The 17142-nt window shown below is 42.5% G+C and overlaps 1 protein-coding gene and 1 gene segment (V, D, J or C); one reads left to right on the forward strand and one right to left on the reverse strand.

Annotated features, from left to right (window-relative positions):
• Positions 1 to 3056: 3056 nt before the first annotated feature.
• On the reverse strand, positions 3057 to 4732 carry LOC135932174 (T cell receptor alpha variable 3-like). The segment is given in 3 exon segments: positions 3057 to 3131; positions 4301 to 4593; positions 4678 to 4732. Coding segments are annotated over 3 exon segments (423 nt in total).
• A 3973-nt stretch (positions 4733 to 8705) lies between these two features.
• LOC134616382 (zinc finger and SCAN domain-containing protein 31-like) lies at positions 8706 to 16624 on the forward strand. Its single transcript, XM_063461242.1, has 3 exons — positions 8706 to 8956; positions 9765 to 10046; positions 13977 to 16624. Exons 1-3 carry the CDS (start codon positions 8785 to 8787, stop codon positions 14813 to 14815), a joined length of 1293 nt encoding a protein of 430 aa, XP_063317312.1. The 5' UTR covers positions 8706 to 8784; the 3' UTR covers positions 14816 to 16624.
• The last annotated feature ends 518 nt before the right edge of the window (positions 16625 to 17142 follow it).

Consider the following 17142-nt stretch of genomic DNA (forward strand, 5'->3'; position numbering starts at 1 on the left):
GCAGCTGCAGCAGCCTGCCTCTGTGCTAAGATTTCCTTGTGCTGCATGAATCGGCTACGAAGTTGCTGAGCTAGAAGACGCAGAAACAATTTTCTTTTGCCTGTCCACCCTGTACATGCCTTGTACAAAATGTAGGCATTCACTGCCGCCAGGTCCAGCATATTGTAGAAAACCGCTACTGGCCACCTGCGTGTTGCTGATCTTACAGAATACATCCGTGCCATTTGGTCCAACACGTCTACACCACACTGTAAAAGCAGAGCGAGAGAGTCATGAGTATATGTTTTTTTCTATAGGCCTGTATAGCACACATCAGAAAACATTGTAGCACTGGTGTAAAATTGTACACACATTCACATACCTTCATGTGGTTGTAGTCTGTGATCGTGTTGGGTTTCCTCTTTCTGCCGTCACCGATCATCACGTCTTGGTGCATGGAACTTAGAACACACACAGTCTTGTTTTTTTTAGGTGCATAAACTGTCAAGGAGACACTGCCACTTCTAAGCACTGAAGTGGAGAATACCTCTCGCTTTGCAGTATCTTTTGCAAGTTGAGGAAGTTCACGCCGGACTTTATTCACCATGCCCAGTAATGTTGTTTTGCGCTGCAGCAGTCTGTGCGACAGTGACAGTGAAGTAAAGAAATTGTCCGTTGTGACATTTCTCCCATCATCCAAAAACGGCTCCATCTGTTTCATGACCACGTTCTCTGCCAGCCTCTCTCCCTTCTGACGACTGGGGTCTTTTCCCAAGTAAGGAGATGCACTGCAGACATATTTGGTGTCCAAATCCGTGGCCATCCAGAACTTGATCCCAAATTTGTCTGGCTTGGTTGCAATATACTGGGTGAATGGACAACGAACCTTGGTAGGGAACAGCTGTTCATCTATGGTCATGTGTTCCCCTGGAGTGAAACTCTTAGCACAGTTCTCGTTGAAGCGTGTCCAGATGTCAGAGATCGCTGCAAATTTGTCTGTTTTCACCCGTTCTGCCCGCGTGTCCCTGTCATCAAATCGAAGGTGTTGCATAATTGAAATGAATCTATCTCGGGGCATTGTCTCTTTGATTAGTGGCACCAGAAAACTTTCTGACCAGCAATCCACAATGGCACCAACAGGACACATGATTGCTCTTACAAACAGGATTGAAATGGATGCCATAAGTTCATGAACTGCCAAATTCCAGTCCGGCTCTGTTATGCGGGCTTGATGTACCGTGCACTCTCTGATGGTCTGCAGCATTCCCACGTCTAACAGGCAAAGGAAGCTTTGGAGCACACTTGTAACTTTACGCTGTCGGAAGATAAACAAATAGAAAATGGTAAATTTACATGAACCTCACTCTAAATGGGTTTATATAAATATCATATCTAATATGGCAGTGACAAACCTTAGCAGACTCTGTGGGTCCAGCTTGCGCAGTGAAGCACGAACGATTTGCTTCTGCACTGGGCATTCCAATGTCCTCCTCAACCCACACAGTGCCGTCGTTTGGCCTGACTTGGACCATTCTTTCCTTCCCTGCAAGGCTACTTTCCTTCCTTACCTGCAGCGTACTATACACCATGGTAGTTTCTATGTGCAATATTTCTCATATGCAATATTAGATCTTGTCAATCCTTGTCACTACATTGGATGCCTGGCCATAAACATATATACATAGAGTTGTACATATATTTATATAGCCACACGTTATATAATATGCATAAAGTCTAGTTATACACACAGACACATCTATATCATATATATATGTGTGTGTGTGTGTGTGTGTGTGTGTGTGTGTATGTATATATATACACACACACACACACACACACACACACACGTAGATAGATAGATAGATAGATAGATAGATAGATAGATAGATAGATAGATAGATAGATATGTGTGTGTGTGTATACATACACCAATATTTTTGAATACACGTGTCCATATTTATGTTTCCAGATTGTTTGTATAGTGCACTTTCTATACTGTGCTCTGTCCACTTTTTTGCAATGACAATGCAGATTTTCCACTTGTGGGACAAATAAATGCAGATTTGCTGTGTGTGTGTGTGTGTGTGTGTGTGTGTGTGTGTGTGTGTGTGTGTGTGTGTGTGTGTGTGTGTGTGTGTGTGTGTGTGTGTGTGTGTGTTTGTGCAACATTGGCATTTGTTTACTTAGATCCAAGGCAGGCCAAACCTCTGTCTTACAACCTACATACAAAAGACAGACATTCACAATATATGGGTACACAAGTCTGTTTTATTTCAAAGTGTTTCAAACTTTTAAACGAAAGCATTTCTTGCAGCTGGCAACAACGGTCGTGCATTCAGTATAGTTGTGACTTCCGCAAAAAATGTGGTCAAAATCTCATGAGTAAGTTGAAGCATTTCTACCAGGCATTTCTGAAAGTTGTAACACAGAGGTTTGGCCTGCCTTGGATCTGAGCAACTCTGAGTGGGCAAATGCAAATGTGCCAGGCCTCAAGGACAATGGGTGGTTTGCACAACAAAAGCTGGAGGAGAAACAAGCTGACGACCTGTGAAAATCTCAGCAGGGGTGCTTAACACCTCGGGACTTGCACCAGAAAATAAAAAAGCCAGTAATTCTAGGGGGTGTTGGGTTTAGGGAAGTTACGCAAATTTGCGCAGGATAGTAAATCTAGTGTTAACACCATCGTGCCTGAACTTCTCTCTTCCAAACTCTCCCAGCTCAGCGTGTCACCAGCTACCTGTCAGTGGATCACCAGCTTCCTGACAGACAGGAAGCAGCAAGTGAGGCTGGGGGAGATCACCTCTGAAACTCGGTCCCTCAGTATTGGTGCCCCTCAAGGATGTGTCCTCTCACCACTACTGTTCTCCCTCTACACTAATGACTGCACCTCCAAGAACTCGGCTGTAAAACTCCTAAAGTTTGCAGATGACACCACTGTCATTGGCCTCATTCAGGATGGTGATGAGTCTGCATACCGGCAGGAAGTTGAGCGGCTGGTACTCTGGTGCAGTCAGCACAATCTGGAGCTGAACACTCTTAAAACTGTAGAGATGACAGTGGACTTCAGGAGACATCCCTCAACACTGCTCCCCGACAGCCCGGTGTCGACTGTGGAGATCTTCAAGTTCCTGGGTACCACCATCTCCCAGGACCTGAAGTGGGAGACCAACATCAACTCCATCCTCAAAAAGACCCAGCAGAGGATGTACTTCCTGAGACAACTGGGGAAGTACAGTCTTCCACAGCAGCTGCTGATCCAGTTCTACACTGCAGTCATTGAGTCTGTCCTGTGCTCCTCCATCACAGTCTGGTATGGTGCAGCCACTAAACAGGACAGGAGCAGACTGCAGCGGACTGTACGGGCAGCAGAAAGGATCATCGGCGCCCCCTGTCCTCCATCCAGGACCTGTACCTCTGAAGAACCAGGAAACGGGCAGGGAAAATCATCACAGACCCCTCACACCCTGGACACAGACTTTTTGATCTGCTGCCTTCTGGCAGACGCTACAGAAGCCTGCAGACCAGGACCACCCGACACAGGAACAGTTTCTTTCCCCTCGCCATCTCCCTCCTAAACAGTTGACCTGTCACACTGCTCCCACTGCCAGACTGCAGCTGCACCTTATGTACATTCTGTAGTATTCATTCCACCTCATTTCATTTCTTCATCCTGTATTCTATGTACATAAGTTTAGATTGGTTATTTATGGTTGGTTTACACAGCTTTGTGTATGTTTGTGTAGCTGTATATATCCATACGCGCGCGTGTGTGTGTGGGTGGGTGAATTGTGTTGCTTACATTGTTGAGATTTACATTGCTGTGCTTGAGAGTCACCACCTACCGGAACCAAATTCCTTGTATGTGTCTGTGCATAAACATGGCCAATAAACGCGATTCTGACTCTGATAATATAAATATAACTAAACACCTGTCTAAGAAGCAACATTCATGAAATATGTGTAAGAAAAACATATCTGAGAAACACAAAATGATGGATGAAGATTAAAAGTCACTAACAGGTCTGCTACCATCAGGCTGTGATCTGCACATCTGATCATGAAGAGACAGTTTCAAAGAAACTGCAGTGAAGAGAGAGGACAAAAACGGTGGATGATTCATTTATGTGAGAAATCTCTCCTTTACGAAGTGAATTATAGCTTCTGATTTTATGCAAAAGACATTTTATTAACTGAATGAAACAAACCAAAGAGGTTTAACAGTGTGTGGCTCCCTCTAGTGGATGTTGTGGAGTATTCTGTTGTCTTTGCTCCAAAGGTTTTTGTACAGAGTTTTGGTGTTTCCTGTCACTGTGGGCCTCACAGCACAGTAGTACACAGCAGAGTCTGTCACTGCAGCAGAGGAGATGTTGAGATCGATTTGTTTTTGATCATCCACAACTTGAACAGACATTCCAGAGATTTCTTGTTTCATTACACTTCCTGATCCCAAATGATAGATCAGGAACTCTGGTGGTTTTCCAGGATATTGTCGATACCAGTAAAACTCGTCACTTCCAGTTGCCTTTTTGGAGTATCTATAGGACAGAGTAGCAGTGCTGCCTTCTACACTGAACACTTCTTTGTTGGTTGGAGTGAGATCTTCACAGCTGACACCTAAAGGAACAGAAACATATTTGATACTTTTATAAATCCTCACAATTCAAATGTATTTCTTTAAACACACAGATTGTAACGTACCTGTTAGAATGGTGAGAATCAGTAAAGAAAGTGCATAATAGTCCAAAGACAACATGTTGAATGAAGGTAAAGTTTATGGTTTGTGTGCTGAACTCTGTTGAATGTGGAGGTTTCTCTCTCTTCTAGTTCAGTAACAGCTCAGCTCCTCCCTGAATCTCTCCTCCTCCTCTCTGATCTGGATTTGAACTTCTCTCACTTCCTCCTGCTTTACACACTAGTAGCAGCATTTTCACTTTCAGGTGGAGCTCATATTTCAGCTCTAATATTTTTTTGTAATTTCATCTCAGCCAATCAAATAGTTTTGTGCTTCCACAGCAGCTTAGTATGATTAACAGAGAATGGTACTCATGACCATTGATCAGTGGATGTTGATCAATGGTTGTGACAATTTGCATATTAATGATCATAAACTGACCTCACAGCCCATTGTTCATTCAGTGGTGCTGGTTTCAGTCATTGTGCAAAGGTCAGCTGAGACTGAAGAAGTCACCTGATGATGATGAAACGTTTCTCCCACTGAAAACATCCAGATGAACAGAATCAACTTTTTAGGATTTGCTTACCTGGATGACTGAGCGTGCATGTTGGTGTTCCAGGATATTGTTAATATCAGAAGATCATTTATACTCATTGAAGCTTTTTTTTTCTGAGGTATTCATAAACTTGTTCACTTTGCCCCTTCATGTGGCAGCCCTGATATCACACCATCATCTTCACACAGGAAATATTCATATTAATTTCTCTCCACTACGATTAATACATGACTTAAATCACTGGAGCAACCTCTCAGTGTCATGATTACAGGAATGCATCGACTCTAAAGCAGCCCACATGAGGCTAAAGCTTTACATGCTTTTATTTTGAGAAGGTTCAAAGACAGGGGGGGAGGTAAGTAGGTTTCCTGCAGAGGGACAGAGCAGGGAGACACCAGAGAACTGCCCGAGAGAACGACTGCTGAGTATCAGTGCAGTCAGAATTGCGTATATAGTATTTACTAGAGTCCTTTCTTGTGTTTCACACATAAAGTGTTTCTATGTCAGGGAGGTAAGTGAAGGTTTCAGAAGGCTGAGTGGGTGGAGAGTGGATGGGCAGGTGAGTTTTCCAGGTGAGTTTTCCAGCTCTGTTACAAGTAAGTCCTTTCCAAACAGCAGACAATGAGAGAATCCTTCAGGTTTCAGGTAACTCAAGTCCACAGAGCTATGAGCAGACACAAGAGAACATGGTGAGGTAACAGAAGCTACAAGCACAAACTCATAAGTCATAAATTAAGAGCTGAATTTCCACCAGAATGAAGACAACAATCTGACAAAGAGTGGATGTTTCAGCTGGACCTTTCATTCCCCAAAACATGAGGAGTTAATGAGATCTGGTTAGGAGGTCACCAACACTACAAGCACCAACCAGCTTGCAGCCAAAGCTCTGCACAGCCTCATCAGCAATGAGTCCCCAGCCTCACTCAGACTGCTGCCAAAGCTCTGCTGGAGGTGGGAGTTGAAGATCACCTGAACCACTTTGATACGCCAGGCCTGTCCAGCATTCTCCCCCACCACCTGACTCAACTCACCCCCAGATGGTGATCAGATGACAGCTCAGCTCCTCTCTTCACCAGAGTGTCCAGAACATACTGCTGCAGACCTGATGATGCAATTACAGAGTCAAACATCCACCTATACTGTGGTTAGCACACAAGTCCAGTAAAACAGAAACCACCATTCTGTCACTCTGACACATAAAGTCCTCAGAAGCACAATAGAGTTACCAGATGATGCAGCGTCCAGGATCCTGCTCAGAGACCTCAAGAAGGCCAGGCACTCTGAAATGTTGTTCAGAGCACAGACGAGAGTCTGGACCTGCCAGAGGGGGAACATCACAAAGTACCAGAGCAGGACAATGATGAAGGAGAGCATCATCATCTGATGTGATGAGTTCAAAGAGAATAAATGGAATAAGCATGAGATGGTCTTCCTGGTTGGACTTTTAGCTTCATGTGAGAGATTTTAACTTAAAGAGATAAACCTCTGTTACTCTGTTTATTTTGCTTCTGCTGCATTTTTGCATGTCCTCATCCACTAAATATAAAATAGTGTAAATGAGCAGCTTTTGATGTTTGACAGTTTTTATTGTGTCTGAACGTTCCTACAGTTGGTTTGTGATTTGCTGCTCATGTGAATCCTCCCACAGTGTTTCATTAGCAGCTGTAACCACAGTGACTCTGATAAAACAGGAATTAGCAGAATCCATCTGATATGAAGCTGTGCTTTGAATACCACTTCCCTCCTCTTTGAAGAGTAGTCAGATATCTGTGTTCAGGTTTTTGTACAGCCTCTTCTACACTTTGTATCACTGTGTTTCTAGAGCACAGTAGTAGAGAGCTGTGTCTGCCAGGGTTAGGGCTGTTATGGTCAGAGTAGTTGTTGTAGGAGATGTTTGGGATCCATATCGTTTATCAGGAATATACTCAGATGTGCCCCCCTTTCCTCTTTTCCAGAGTATAAACTGAGGAGCCTGAAGGTCAGAATGATGTTTGTACCAGTGAAGCACAGCAACACTGTAACCTGTCTGATAGCTACATGTGAGTTTGACAGATTCTCCTTCTGTTGCAGTGACTTCAGTTTGTTGAGGAGTGATTGAGTCTCCAGCTGTTAGTCCTGGAAAAAGAAAGAAGAAAAGTAGTGAAATGCAGTCTGTATATCTGCTTAATGCAGCAGCTTCAACTAAACTTTAATCCCTGTTCTTAAACTCACCTATAATGTGAGATAGAAGCAAAAAGAGGTGCAGCAACATGTCTTTGGAGTTATTAAAGCCAGACAGACAGCACATGAACAATGTTCTTCCACTGCAGCACAATGACCAACAAATAATGTCATTGGATGAGCTCAACTTCAGTGGGCGGGGCCAGTTTAATAGCTGAGCCAATCAAATAGTTTTGTGCTTCCACAGCAGCTCTGTCTCTGTCTCTGATCTTTACTGCTTCATTTCTCTGTTGTCTTTGTCATCAGTCCAATGACACAAGAATCAGAGGTTTAACAGTGTGTGGCTCCCTCTAGTGGATGTTGTGGAGTATTCTGTTGTCTTTGCTCCAAAGGTTTTTGTACAGAGTTTTGGTGTTTCCTGTCACTGTGGGCTGCAGAGCACAGTAGTACACAGCAGAGTCTGTCACTGCAGCAGAGGAGATCTCCAGATTGACTCGATTTCTCTCCTTGTTCAGTGCAGCAGTCAGTCGAGGGTTTGGGGGGGTTGCTTTCACCACACTCGGCTCACTCGTATCAGTGATGAGGAGAAGGAACTGAGGAGCTGATCCAGGATCCTGTCGATACCACTGGAGATTATCAGCTTTAATTGAATAGTTACAGGACACAGTAACTGTACGGCCCTCTGATGAAAACACTTCAGCACTGCTGGCAGTAATATCATCTTCCAAGCTGTTACCTGCTGATGAAACAACATGTTATATTTACAGCTCTGTTCCACAGTCACATGTCCATCATTGGAAAAACACAGTGAGCTCAAAGAAAATCCAAACTGGATCTGTAACGCTGTAAACATGTCTTTGAATTTCAGCTGTTCCTGTCAGAAACATACGTACCTACGAGAGCTGCAAAGATCCAAATCACAGCCAGTTTTTCCATGTTTCCAGAGGAGAAATGTTGGAAGTGATGTTCACTGGGAGTTAGCTGTGAGTGGTCTGATGTTCACAGCTGGAGTCAGACAGGTTTCTGCAGTCAGGAGGAGGAGGAGCTGCTTTTGTTCTCATGTGTCCTGTTGAATCCTGATGACAGCTCGTCTGTCTGAAAGTCAGCACTGAAAGCTAAACAGTGAAAATAATTTCCTTTGTTTTTATTCCACAGCCTGCATGGAGTTTAATTCATTCATGGATCTGTTTTCTCTTCTCACTGCAGCCTTGCTGCTCACAATCATTTATTCATTTACTGCAACAAACTGACACTTTAAAGAGGAACTAAAGGCAACACTCGTGCTCTGCCGGAGCCTCACCACGTGACACAGGCGGAAGTAAACAAAGGAAAGGCGCCATTACCGCTACTGACCCGCGTGTGTTGTTGTGTGAGCTGAGTGTGTGAGCTGAGTGTGTGAGCTGTGGCAGTAACAATGCCTTCAGTTCAGTCTCTGAGAGAGTTTATCAACGAGCGACTAACTGCTGCTGCTGAACAAATATTCTTGGAGTTTGAAAAAACGATCGTCCAGTACGAGGAAGAGATCGACCGTCAGCGCAGACTGCTGGATATCACCTGGAAACCCCAAATCAAGCTGCACAGGACAGGTGAGTGTTACTCTGAGGGAGGATCCTAATCACAGCTCTGCGGGACATTTATGATTGTGAGGACTTTTTGGAGATGTGAGCTAACAAAGAGCAAACAGAGGACAGGACTGCACTGTGCTCCATTCAAACAGCAGGCGCTGAAACCAGCCTGGATTTGAGGCTTTTCTCTGACCTGGATCCATCACTCAATCCTGTGAATCGTTTGAAAATCTTTTTGTTTGGCGGTGAAACGTGTGTTTGATGGTGCGTTCAGGTGCACCTCCTAAACTCAGTAATCTGGCCTGAAAAGGTTTTTCCTTGATTTCCTTTCTTCTTCTGCAGAGCTGTAAAGAGTTCAGTGTTAATGTCATAACAATAAGTCTTTTTTTATTTCTCCATCAGTGACGTCAAAGTGGGCGCCCGGGCCCTTTGTGATGATTGTCACAGTTCATAAAAGCTAAAGTCGTACACAGCATGTGCACGCTTCCTGTGGTCACGTTTACACACGTGTGAGAAACACAAAGTCCACCATGTTGTTGTTCAGAGTCACGGACGTGACTGAAAGAAGTGACACAGAGTTTAATGTGCAGCCTCGGCACAATGAAACCTAATATTGAATTTATGAACTGTAGTGGCAGTGCGGTGCTGCTGCTGTGCTGAGGTGGCTCTACCTTCCAGATGTTTGTCTTTATCTGAATAAATGCAGATCTGAGATCAGTGACTTACAGCTGATTGGACGGCTTTACTCTCACACACATGAGCGGCGCAGTCATGCTGTAAAGTCCTGTTAATGTTTCTGTGGTTGTGACTTCTTTCTTCTGTCCTCCAGACGTCCCACAGCAGCAGGTCTGTGAGGAGGAGGAGGAGGTTCTCCCTGAGCAGCAGCTCTGGAACCAGGAGAGGAGCTCCAGTGTGGAGCAGGAGGAACCAGAACCTCCACAGATTAAAGAGGAACAGGAGGAACTGTGCAGCAGTCAGGAGGGAGAGCAGCTGGGACTGAAGGAGGAGCCTGAAGTTCATCATGATCCTGTGCAGTACGAGGAAGAGATGGAGCGTCAGCGCAGACTGCTGGATATCACCTGGAAACCCCAAATACAGCTGCACAGGACAGGTGAGTGTCACTCTGACGGATGAATTGTACTCATGGGCCGTTTCTCAATACTCATGTTGCCAGTCCGGACTTCGTAAGTTCACACGGGAGTCCGGACTTCCCGAGAACGCGAGAAAACAGCGCGATCATTCCACAGCTGAGCAGCAGTGTACTTGATGACATCACACAGAGTTTTTACTGCCATCCCTGCTGAACTGTGATTAATATTTGCAATGGAAATTACACATGATGTAGTAGATTTCTTTAAGAAAAAAAAGATGTATTAAAAATGTATTTTAAGCACTTGATCTGTTTCATAATGTCTAATAAGCTTCATGAAGGAAACACAAGCTTAATCTCTGTTGATAAAAATAGTATACATGTATGCACGGCTCACGCTGCTTATTGAGTAAAAACAAACAGCTGAGACGTTAGAACGCTGTTATTTCATTTTTGCAGATCCCTAAAATCAACACTGGACTGCTGGGGTTTGGAAGAGAGTTGAACAAATATTAAAAACATGATTTGATCAATGCTGCAGCAGCCTTCAGCTATTAACATGTGTCAACATGTTGTTTCTGCTCCCGGAGAAAATGTTTCCTTCTGAATTCAAAGATTTTTAATGTTAGATTTTAATGTTAATCAGCTGGTGCTTACTTTTCTGTTTAAAGAAGAACAGCACATTTTACATGAGGGGACATGACAGATAGCAAATATCCATTGAAACAATGTTAAATCAATATCAGGCAATTCTATTGAATCACTGTTGAACTCTGATGTTGTTTTAATGTCACTTTCACACCTGTTAATCTGTTAATGTTGAAACAAAGTTAGTCTGATATTGAATCACTGTTGAACTCTGATGTTGATTCTCCATCACTTTCGCACCCTTGGTTACTATTGAAACAGATTACCATCAATACTTAAACCTGCAAAAAGTACAATCGTGTATGATCCACAAACAGGAAACCGATTATATGCTGGACATTATCTTACAATTTGTCATGTCCATAATAACATTTCTATAATATGAAGCATCTGGCAGTAGAGCTGGGCTATATCATACCGTTCACGGTAATACCGGTGTAATTTTGGGCAACGATAGGAAAATGAAATATGGTTATAGAATATGGGTAAAACACGCATGCGCAGTGCCTTTGTTTACATACGCACATGGCGGCGACGCAGAATGAGAAGAGAGAAAGCGGATCGTTGAATGAAACGGATGAACCAGAACTGGTTTGTAAAAATGCTGCAACTTCAGTGGTGTGGAACTGGTTTAGCTTTCGTCCGTCAGATACACAACAAAGCACTATTTTTGGTAGAGCATGCTAGCGGGCCGTCGTTATTACCGTGTTTTTTGGAAAATACGGCACACTTAAAATCAATCCTTTGATTTTTCTGAAAATCGACAGTGCCCCTTATAATCCCGTGTGCCTTATGTATGAACTCTGGTTGTGTTTACTGACCTCGAAACGATTTTATGTGGTACACGGCGCTCGAAAATCTGTCAAATGTTTCAGTACGACTTTGCTAAGCTACGAAGCCGCACCGCTTGATGGATTGTCGAAGCATTACGGCTATCGTAGGCAGGAGCCTCGCGGAGTGATACGTACTGTGCTTCAACATAATATTACCGTATTGTGTGTGTATAACCTCTTTTTAAGTTTTGTGGATATTATACATGGTTATGCTGAGGACATGTCGGCCAGTTTCCACCGGAAATGCCTTTTGGTTAAACTGTCAGCGAGGAATTTGCATTTGCACTGTTAAATTTTTATATAACTTTAATGCACATAAAAAACAGCTGCTTGTTTAAGTGAAAATACTTAATAATTGTAAAGTATTTTGTCTAGTGTCAATTATATCGTTATCACAAATTTTCAGATGTATATCGTGATAAATATTTTTGGTCATATCGCCCTGCTCTATCTGGCATAATGTAATTTAAAAAATTACAGACGTCTCTGTATCAATAACAAAGAAATTTGTGCGATATGACCAAAATCTCATATCCCGATATAAGACCTCTATCGTCCAATAACGATATAAATCACAAACATTTAACATTTTCTGTAAATTCTGTGAATCTCGGGCAGCTCGACTTGCGTGAAGTGTTTCCAGCTGCGCGTCGTGTACCTGGAGTCGAGTGTTGTAACCGATGCATGAAACGATACACTTTTAGACATAAGTTGTAACGGCCGCCGTTTTCTTTGTGAGTATTTATTACACGGCGTGCTGCGGGGAAAAGCCTGTTCTAACGTTTGAGTCTAAGGTTTATTTTTTAGCACCTGACAGCTCTTTTTTGCTTCTCATCCATAAACTCTCTGCATACTCTTTCACGTGATTCAGTTTATTTTGAAAAGTCTCAACAGGATCTTGAGCTTTATTGTGAAAGGTTTATGTGGAAAATAAACAAGCGGACACGCAACGGTTTTACCGTCGTTGTTGCTAACGATAACGCATAAAAACAGTCACTCGTCCGTCCGTAGTGTGGTTATATTAAATATAAGAGAAAGAGAGAACTTTAAGACATTAATATATCCACTACAGTGACCATCAAAATAATGAGAAAATATTGCTGTAAACAGTTTATTTTGCGACACCACGAAACAAATGATAGCATAAAATGAAACGAGACGTTTTTATATCGTCATCCGATATATATCGTTATATCGAAAAAGGCTTGCCCTGTCTTGCCATGAGTTGGGCGACCTCATAGCTGCTATTGGAGCCTTTTCCTGGACAATTTGAGCACGAAATAAATACTGTTGCTGACCCTGCAGGAGAGCTAGCATTTGCTTTAATCTCTGCTCTCGCTCAGCACCAGTGCAGGATGCATAGGCCTGATGTTTGGGGTCATAATGACGTCGTGCATTATACTCTTTCATAACTGCCACAGTTTCAGTGCAGATCAAACAGACACACTTCCCCTTGAATTCTTTGAAGAAATATTCACTCTCCCACTGTCTCTGAAATTTTCTGCATTCACTTTCTATCTTTCACTTCTTTGGTTCTGCCATGTTTAGTAACTTGGGGTAAATTTCTTCTGTGATTGTCCTTTTTGGTGGAGCAACTGCCTTGATCAACAGTAACGCCCCCTGGTGTTAAAACTAAGAAGTGCAATACACTCAAGCAAAAGTTGAAGTGCGGGCCATATTCTATTCTATTTATAAAATTTCTTGCGGGCCAATTAAAAATGGCCCGCGGGCCGCAGTTGGCCATAGACAGTGGTTTAGCCAAATTGTCACATGCTAACATGCTGTTAGCTTGGAAGCTTTTCACTGTGAGTGAAGATGCCAACTTTCCCTAAGTTCAGCTATTAGGGCATGTCCATGAAAACATTCTTAATAAAAAAACCTATGGTCATTTTAAAGAAGCTAACAAAGACAAAGTGGTTAAAGCTAAAGCTAGAATGTGCTGAGAGCCACCCAAAAACCAGCAGCACGTAATGAACAAAGGATCAAAGCAGTTCTGATGAACATTATAGAGATGAATCGAGAAGATCAAAAGTTCTATTTCCTTTAATGTGATGTCATTATAAACATGCTGGAGAATGTCGGCTGTAACTCACATTTGATTTGTTGCACCTGCTTCCATTTAGTAAAATTTGTCAGCAACTCATTTTTACTTAATTCAGTGAATTATTCAACTTCTCAGTTCTTTAACCCTCATCTTACAGATTAGGGTCCATTGAGACCTCACAGGTTATTTATCAGCTCATTGCAGTATATTTATTACAGCTTTTCTACAGCAGCTGGTAGTTCAACCTCGCTCTGCCCTTACTGCTGATGTCCCTCTGTTGATGAGCTTTATTCTGGAGTGGGACAATTCACTCTCGCAGCCTGAATTTGTGGCCATTCTCCTTTATTAATATACTTTATTAGTAATATTTACTCAGATGATTTTCTACCACATTTTTCTTTTTCTTATCTCCTTATGTCCCTCCAGACATCCCACAGCAGCAGGTCTGTAAGGAGGAGAATGAGGTTCTCCCTGAGCAGCAGCTCTGGAACCAGGAGAGGAGCTCCAGTGTGGACCAGGAGGAACCAGAATCTCCACAGATTAAAGAGGAAGAGGAGGAACTGTGCAGCAGTCAGGAGGGAGAGCAGCTGGGACTGAAGGAGGAGACTGATACCTTTATGGTGACTGCTGCTGAGGAAGGAGACCACAGTGAACCAGAAGCAGGCAGGGAGCAGCTCCTTGCTCACAGCTCTGCTGTAGCTGACAGTCAAGATCTGGGAGGAAACAAGAACGCAGATTCAAGGTCAAGTAGAGAAAGACACAAAAGTCACAACAATGCAGAAAATCCCACTATGTCAGAGAGTCAGTGTAACTTTGATAAAAGTAGTACGCCTGTAAAATGTGATGTTTGTGGAAAAGCCTTTAAGTTTAATTATCTAATGAAGAGTCATTATTCAATCCACACAGGTGAGAGACCGTTTGCTTGTACAGTGTGTGGAAAAATGTTCAGATGCAGTAGCTTTTTGAAGAAGCACCTAAGCACGCACTCCGATGTGAAGCCATATACTTGTAAAACATGTGGGAAAAGGTTTGGAAATAATCGTAATTTAGTGACGCACACAAGAACTCACACAGGTGTGAAACCATATCAATGCAAAACGTGTGGGAAATGGTTCAGAATGCACTCTCATTTAACAGATCACATAAGAATTCACACAGGTGAGAAACCATATCTTTGTGAAACATGTGGGGAAGCTTTCAGACATCGTAATACTTTATGGGCACATGTAAACAAGTCACACAAGGGAGAAGCCATGTTGTTGTAAAAGTCAGAAGTTTACATCACACACGTTCTTTTTTTACCTGGCTACATCACCATGGTAACTTGTGACGGGAGAAGAGAGATGGACTGGTGCTGCGGCTCATCGTTTTAGAAAGTCTCCGTTTTCACTGTTTTTCCGTTTTTTCTTGAGTCAGTTAACATAAAGAAAGTCTGGCAATATTGAAGTTCATTCGTACCCTTAAGATCTGAAATCTTCTTCCAAAGTCTGATGAACTAAGCCACAGGAAGCTGGACTGCTGTACAGCATTGTGCTCACAGATCCAAGCATCATTCATCCATGTAAACTCTGACATGCATCACTATGAACCACATAAAAATGTTCACTCTGCTCATTATCCAGATGTGTTTGAGGAGGGAGCAACAAAAATAAATGTAAACAGCACAGAGCGTTCTGAGGTCTGTAGTGTTTGTTCAGAGAAAGTTTGATTTATTGTTTTGAAGTGAAAAAGTGAGAGAGTATTCCTACATAACTGAATTATGTAGGAATTCAGTTCCAGATACAATTCCAGTGTATCTGGAACTGCTTTAGACTGGTTCTCCTCTTATCTCCATCACCGATCCTTTTCTGTGGCAGTTTCCAATTTTAGGTCATCCTCTACCTCCCCTGCTTATGGTGTCCCTCAAGGGTCAGTTTTGGGGCCTTTATTGTTTTTAATCTATCTTCTCCCCCTCCAGCATATAATGGGCTCTTTTGAGGATATTTCTTATCATTGTTATGCTGATGATATTCAGTTGTACGTTTCTTTTATGCCTGAGGATTTGTCTAAGCTTCAGCGGCTGAATGATTGCTTAGATTCGATCAAACGTTGGATGGCTGCAAATTTCCTCCAACTCAACGAGGGCAAAACCGAAGTCCTCGTATGCGCCCCTGATAGATTTCTACCCCAGATAGTGAAAGCCCTTGGTTCTCTCTCACTCTATGTTAAATCCTCTATCAGGAATCTAGGTGTCACCTTTGACTCGAGTCTCACATTGGATGGGCATGTCAATTCTCTGGTTCGGTCTTGTTTTTATCATTTAAGAAATGTGGCTAGGCTAAGCCCGATTTTATCTCGCTCTGAACTGGAGATTGCTATACATGCATTTATTTCGTCACGGTTGGATTATTGTAATTCGCTGTTTATGTGTCTTAGCAAAGGTTCTCTGGATCGTCTGCAGGTTGTGCAAAACGCTGCAGCGAGGCTTTTGACAAAATCCTCCAAGTACTCGCATGTGACACCATTGTTATCTCAGTTACACTGGCTTCCTGTTAAATTTAGAGTTGATTTTAAGATCCTGGTCTTGACCTACAGAGCTGTGCACGGACTGGCACCTGCCTACATCTTTGATCTGCTACAGCCCTATGTCCCTAGCAGGTCTTTGAGGTCATCTGATCTGGGCTTACTTGCTATAAAAAATACTAAGAGGAGGACTAAGGGTGACAGAGCTTTTGCCAATGTGGCCCTGAGACTGTGGAACTCTCTCCCCCAAGCATTAAGAACTGTGGACTCAGTAGCTGTTTTTAAAAAACAACTCAAAACTTACCTTTTTAAAACTGCTTTTGGTTAATTATTTGCCTGTTTTATTTTCTCTTTTTAAATCTTTTTATGACTTTTAATCTTATGTGCAGCACTTTGTGATTCTGTCTTGAAAGGTGCTATATAAATAAAATTTTATTTATTTATTTATTTATTTATTTATTAAAGAGATGTGTTCATGTGAGACAGAGTTCATGATAAATTAATTTGAAGTAATTAAATCATATTTATGTCCATAAAATATTCATATCTGACTGAACCTTCATGTGTGATTGAATTCTTGGCAAATTATGTGAAGTAAAACATTGAAATCACTTCATCTCATTTTCTTCTTTTCTAAGTTTGAGCTTTGTTTTAAGTCATGTGTGTAATAAACTCAGAGAGGATGATAAGCTGGACATCGGTCGATAGACGTCAGCAGCAATGGTTGGATGTCACAATGGATGAGACCAGATGTGATCTCAGAAGCTGTCGTGTCCAGAGGAGAGAGTGGGGGAGGCAAAATGGCAAAGAAGTATAAAAGAAGGCACCCAGGAACTTTTGGGGCTGCTACTTCCTCTGGTTCTTGGAATGATTAGAAGATTTGGCCCGCGGAGCCCACAGGTAGAAATCAGAGCAAGTTACACCAGAGGAGCAACCAAGGCCAGTACAGTGAAAGTTTTGTCTTTTTCCCTGAACATTTTTGACATGTAGGATTATAAAGTCAAGAAGATTTGGATTTCAGCTCTTTCAATCCTTTCCTGTTGGATTGTATCCACACAGAGAGAACGGCACGTCCTGACCAACATCTGCA

The sequence above is a fragment of the Pelmatolapia mariae genome, linkage group LG18 (assembly GCF_036321145.2).
Source record: "Pelmatolapia mariae isolate MD_Pm_ZW linkage group LG18, Pm_UMD_F_2, whole genome shotgun sequence".
Taxonomy (NCBI): domain Eukaryota; kingdom Metazoa; phylum Chordata; class Actinopteri; order Cichliformes; family Cichlidae; genus Pelmatolapia; species Pelmatolapia mariae.

Coding starts and splice junctions, on each gene's coding strand:
- LOC134616382 (XM_063461242.1), top strand. CDS start 8,785: ATGCCTTCAGTTCAGTCTCTGAGAGAGTTTATCAACGAGCGACTAACT. Junction 8,957..9,764: donor AATCAAGCTGCACAGGACAG/GTGAGTGTTACT, acceptor TCTGTCCTCCAG/ACGTCCCACAGCAGCAGGTC. Junction 10,047..13,976: donor AATACAGCTGCACAGGACAG/GTGAGTGTCACT, acceptor ATGTCCCTCCAG/ACATCCCACAGCAGCAGGTC.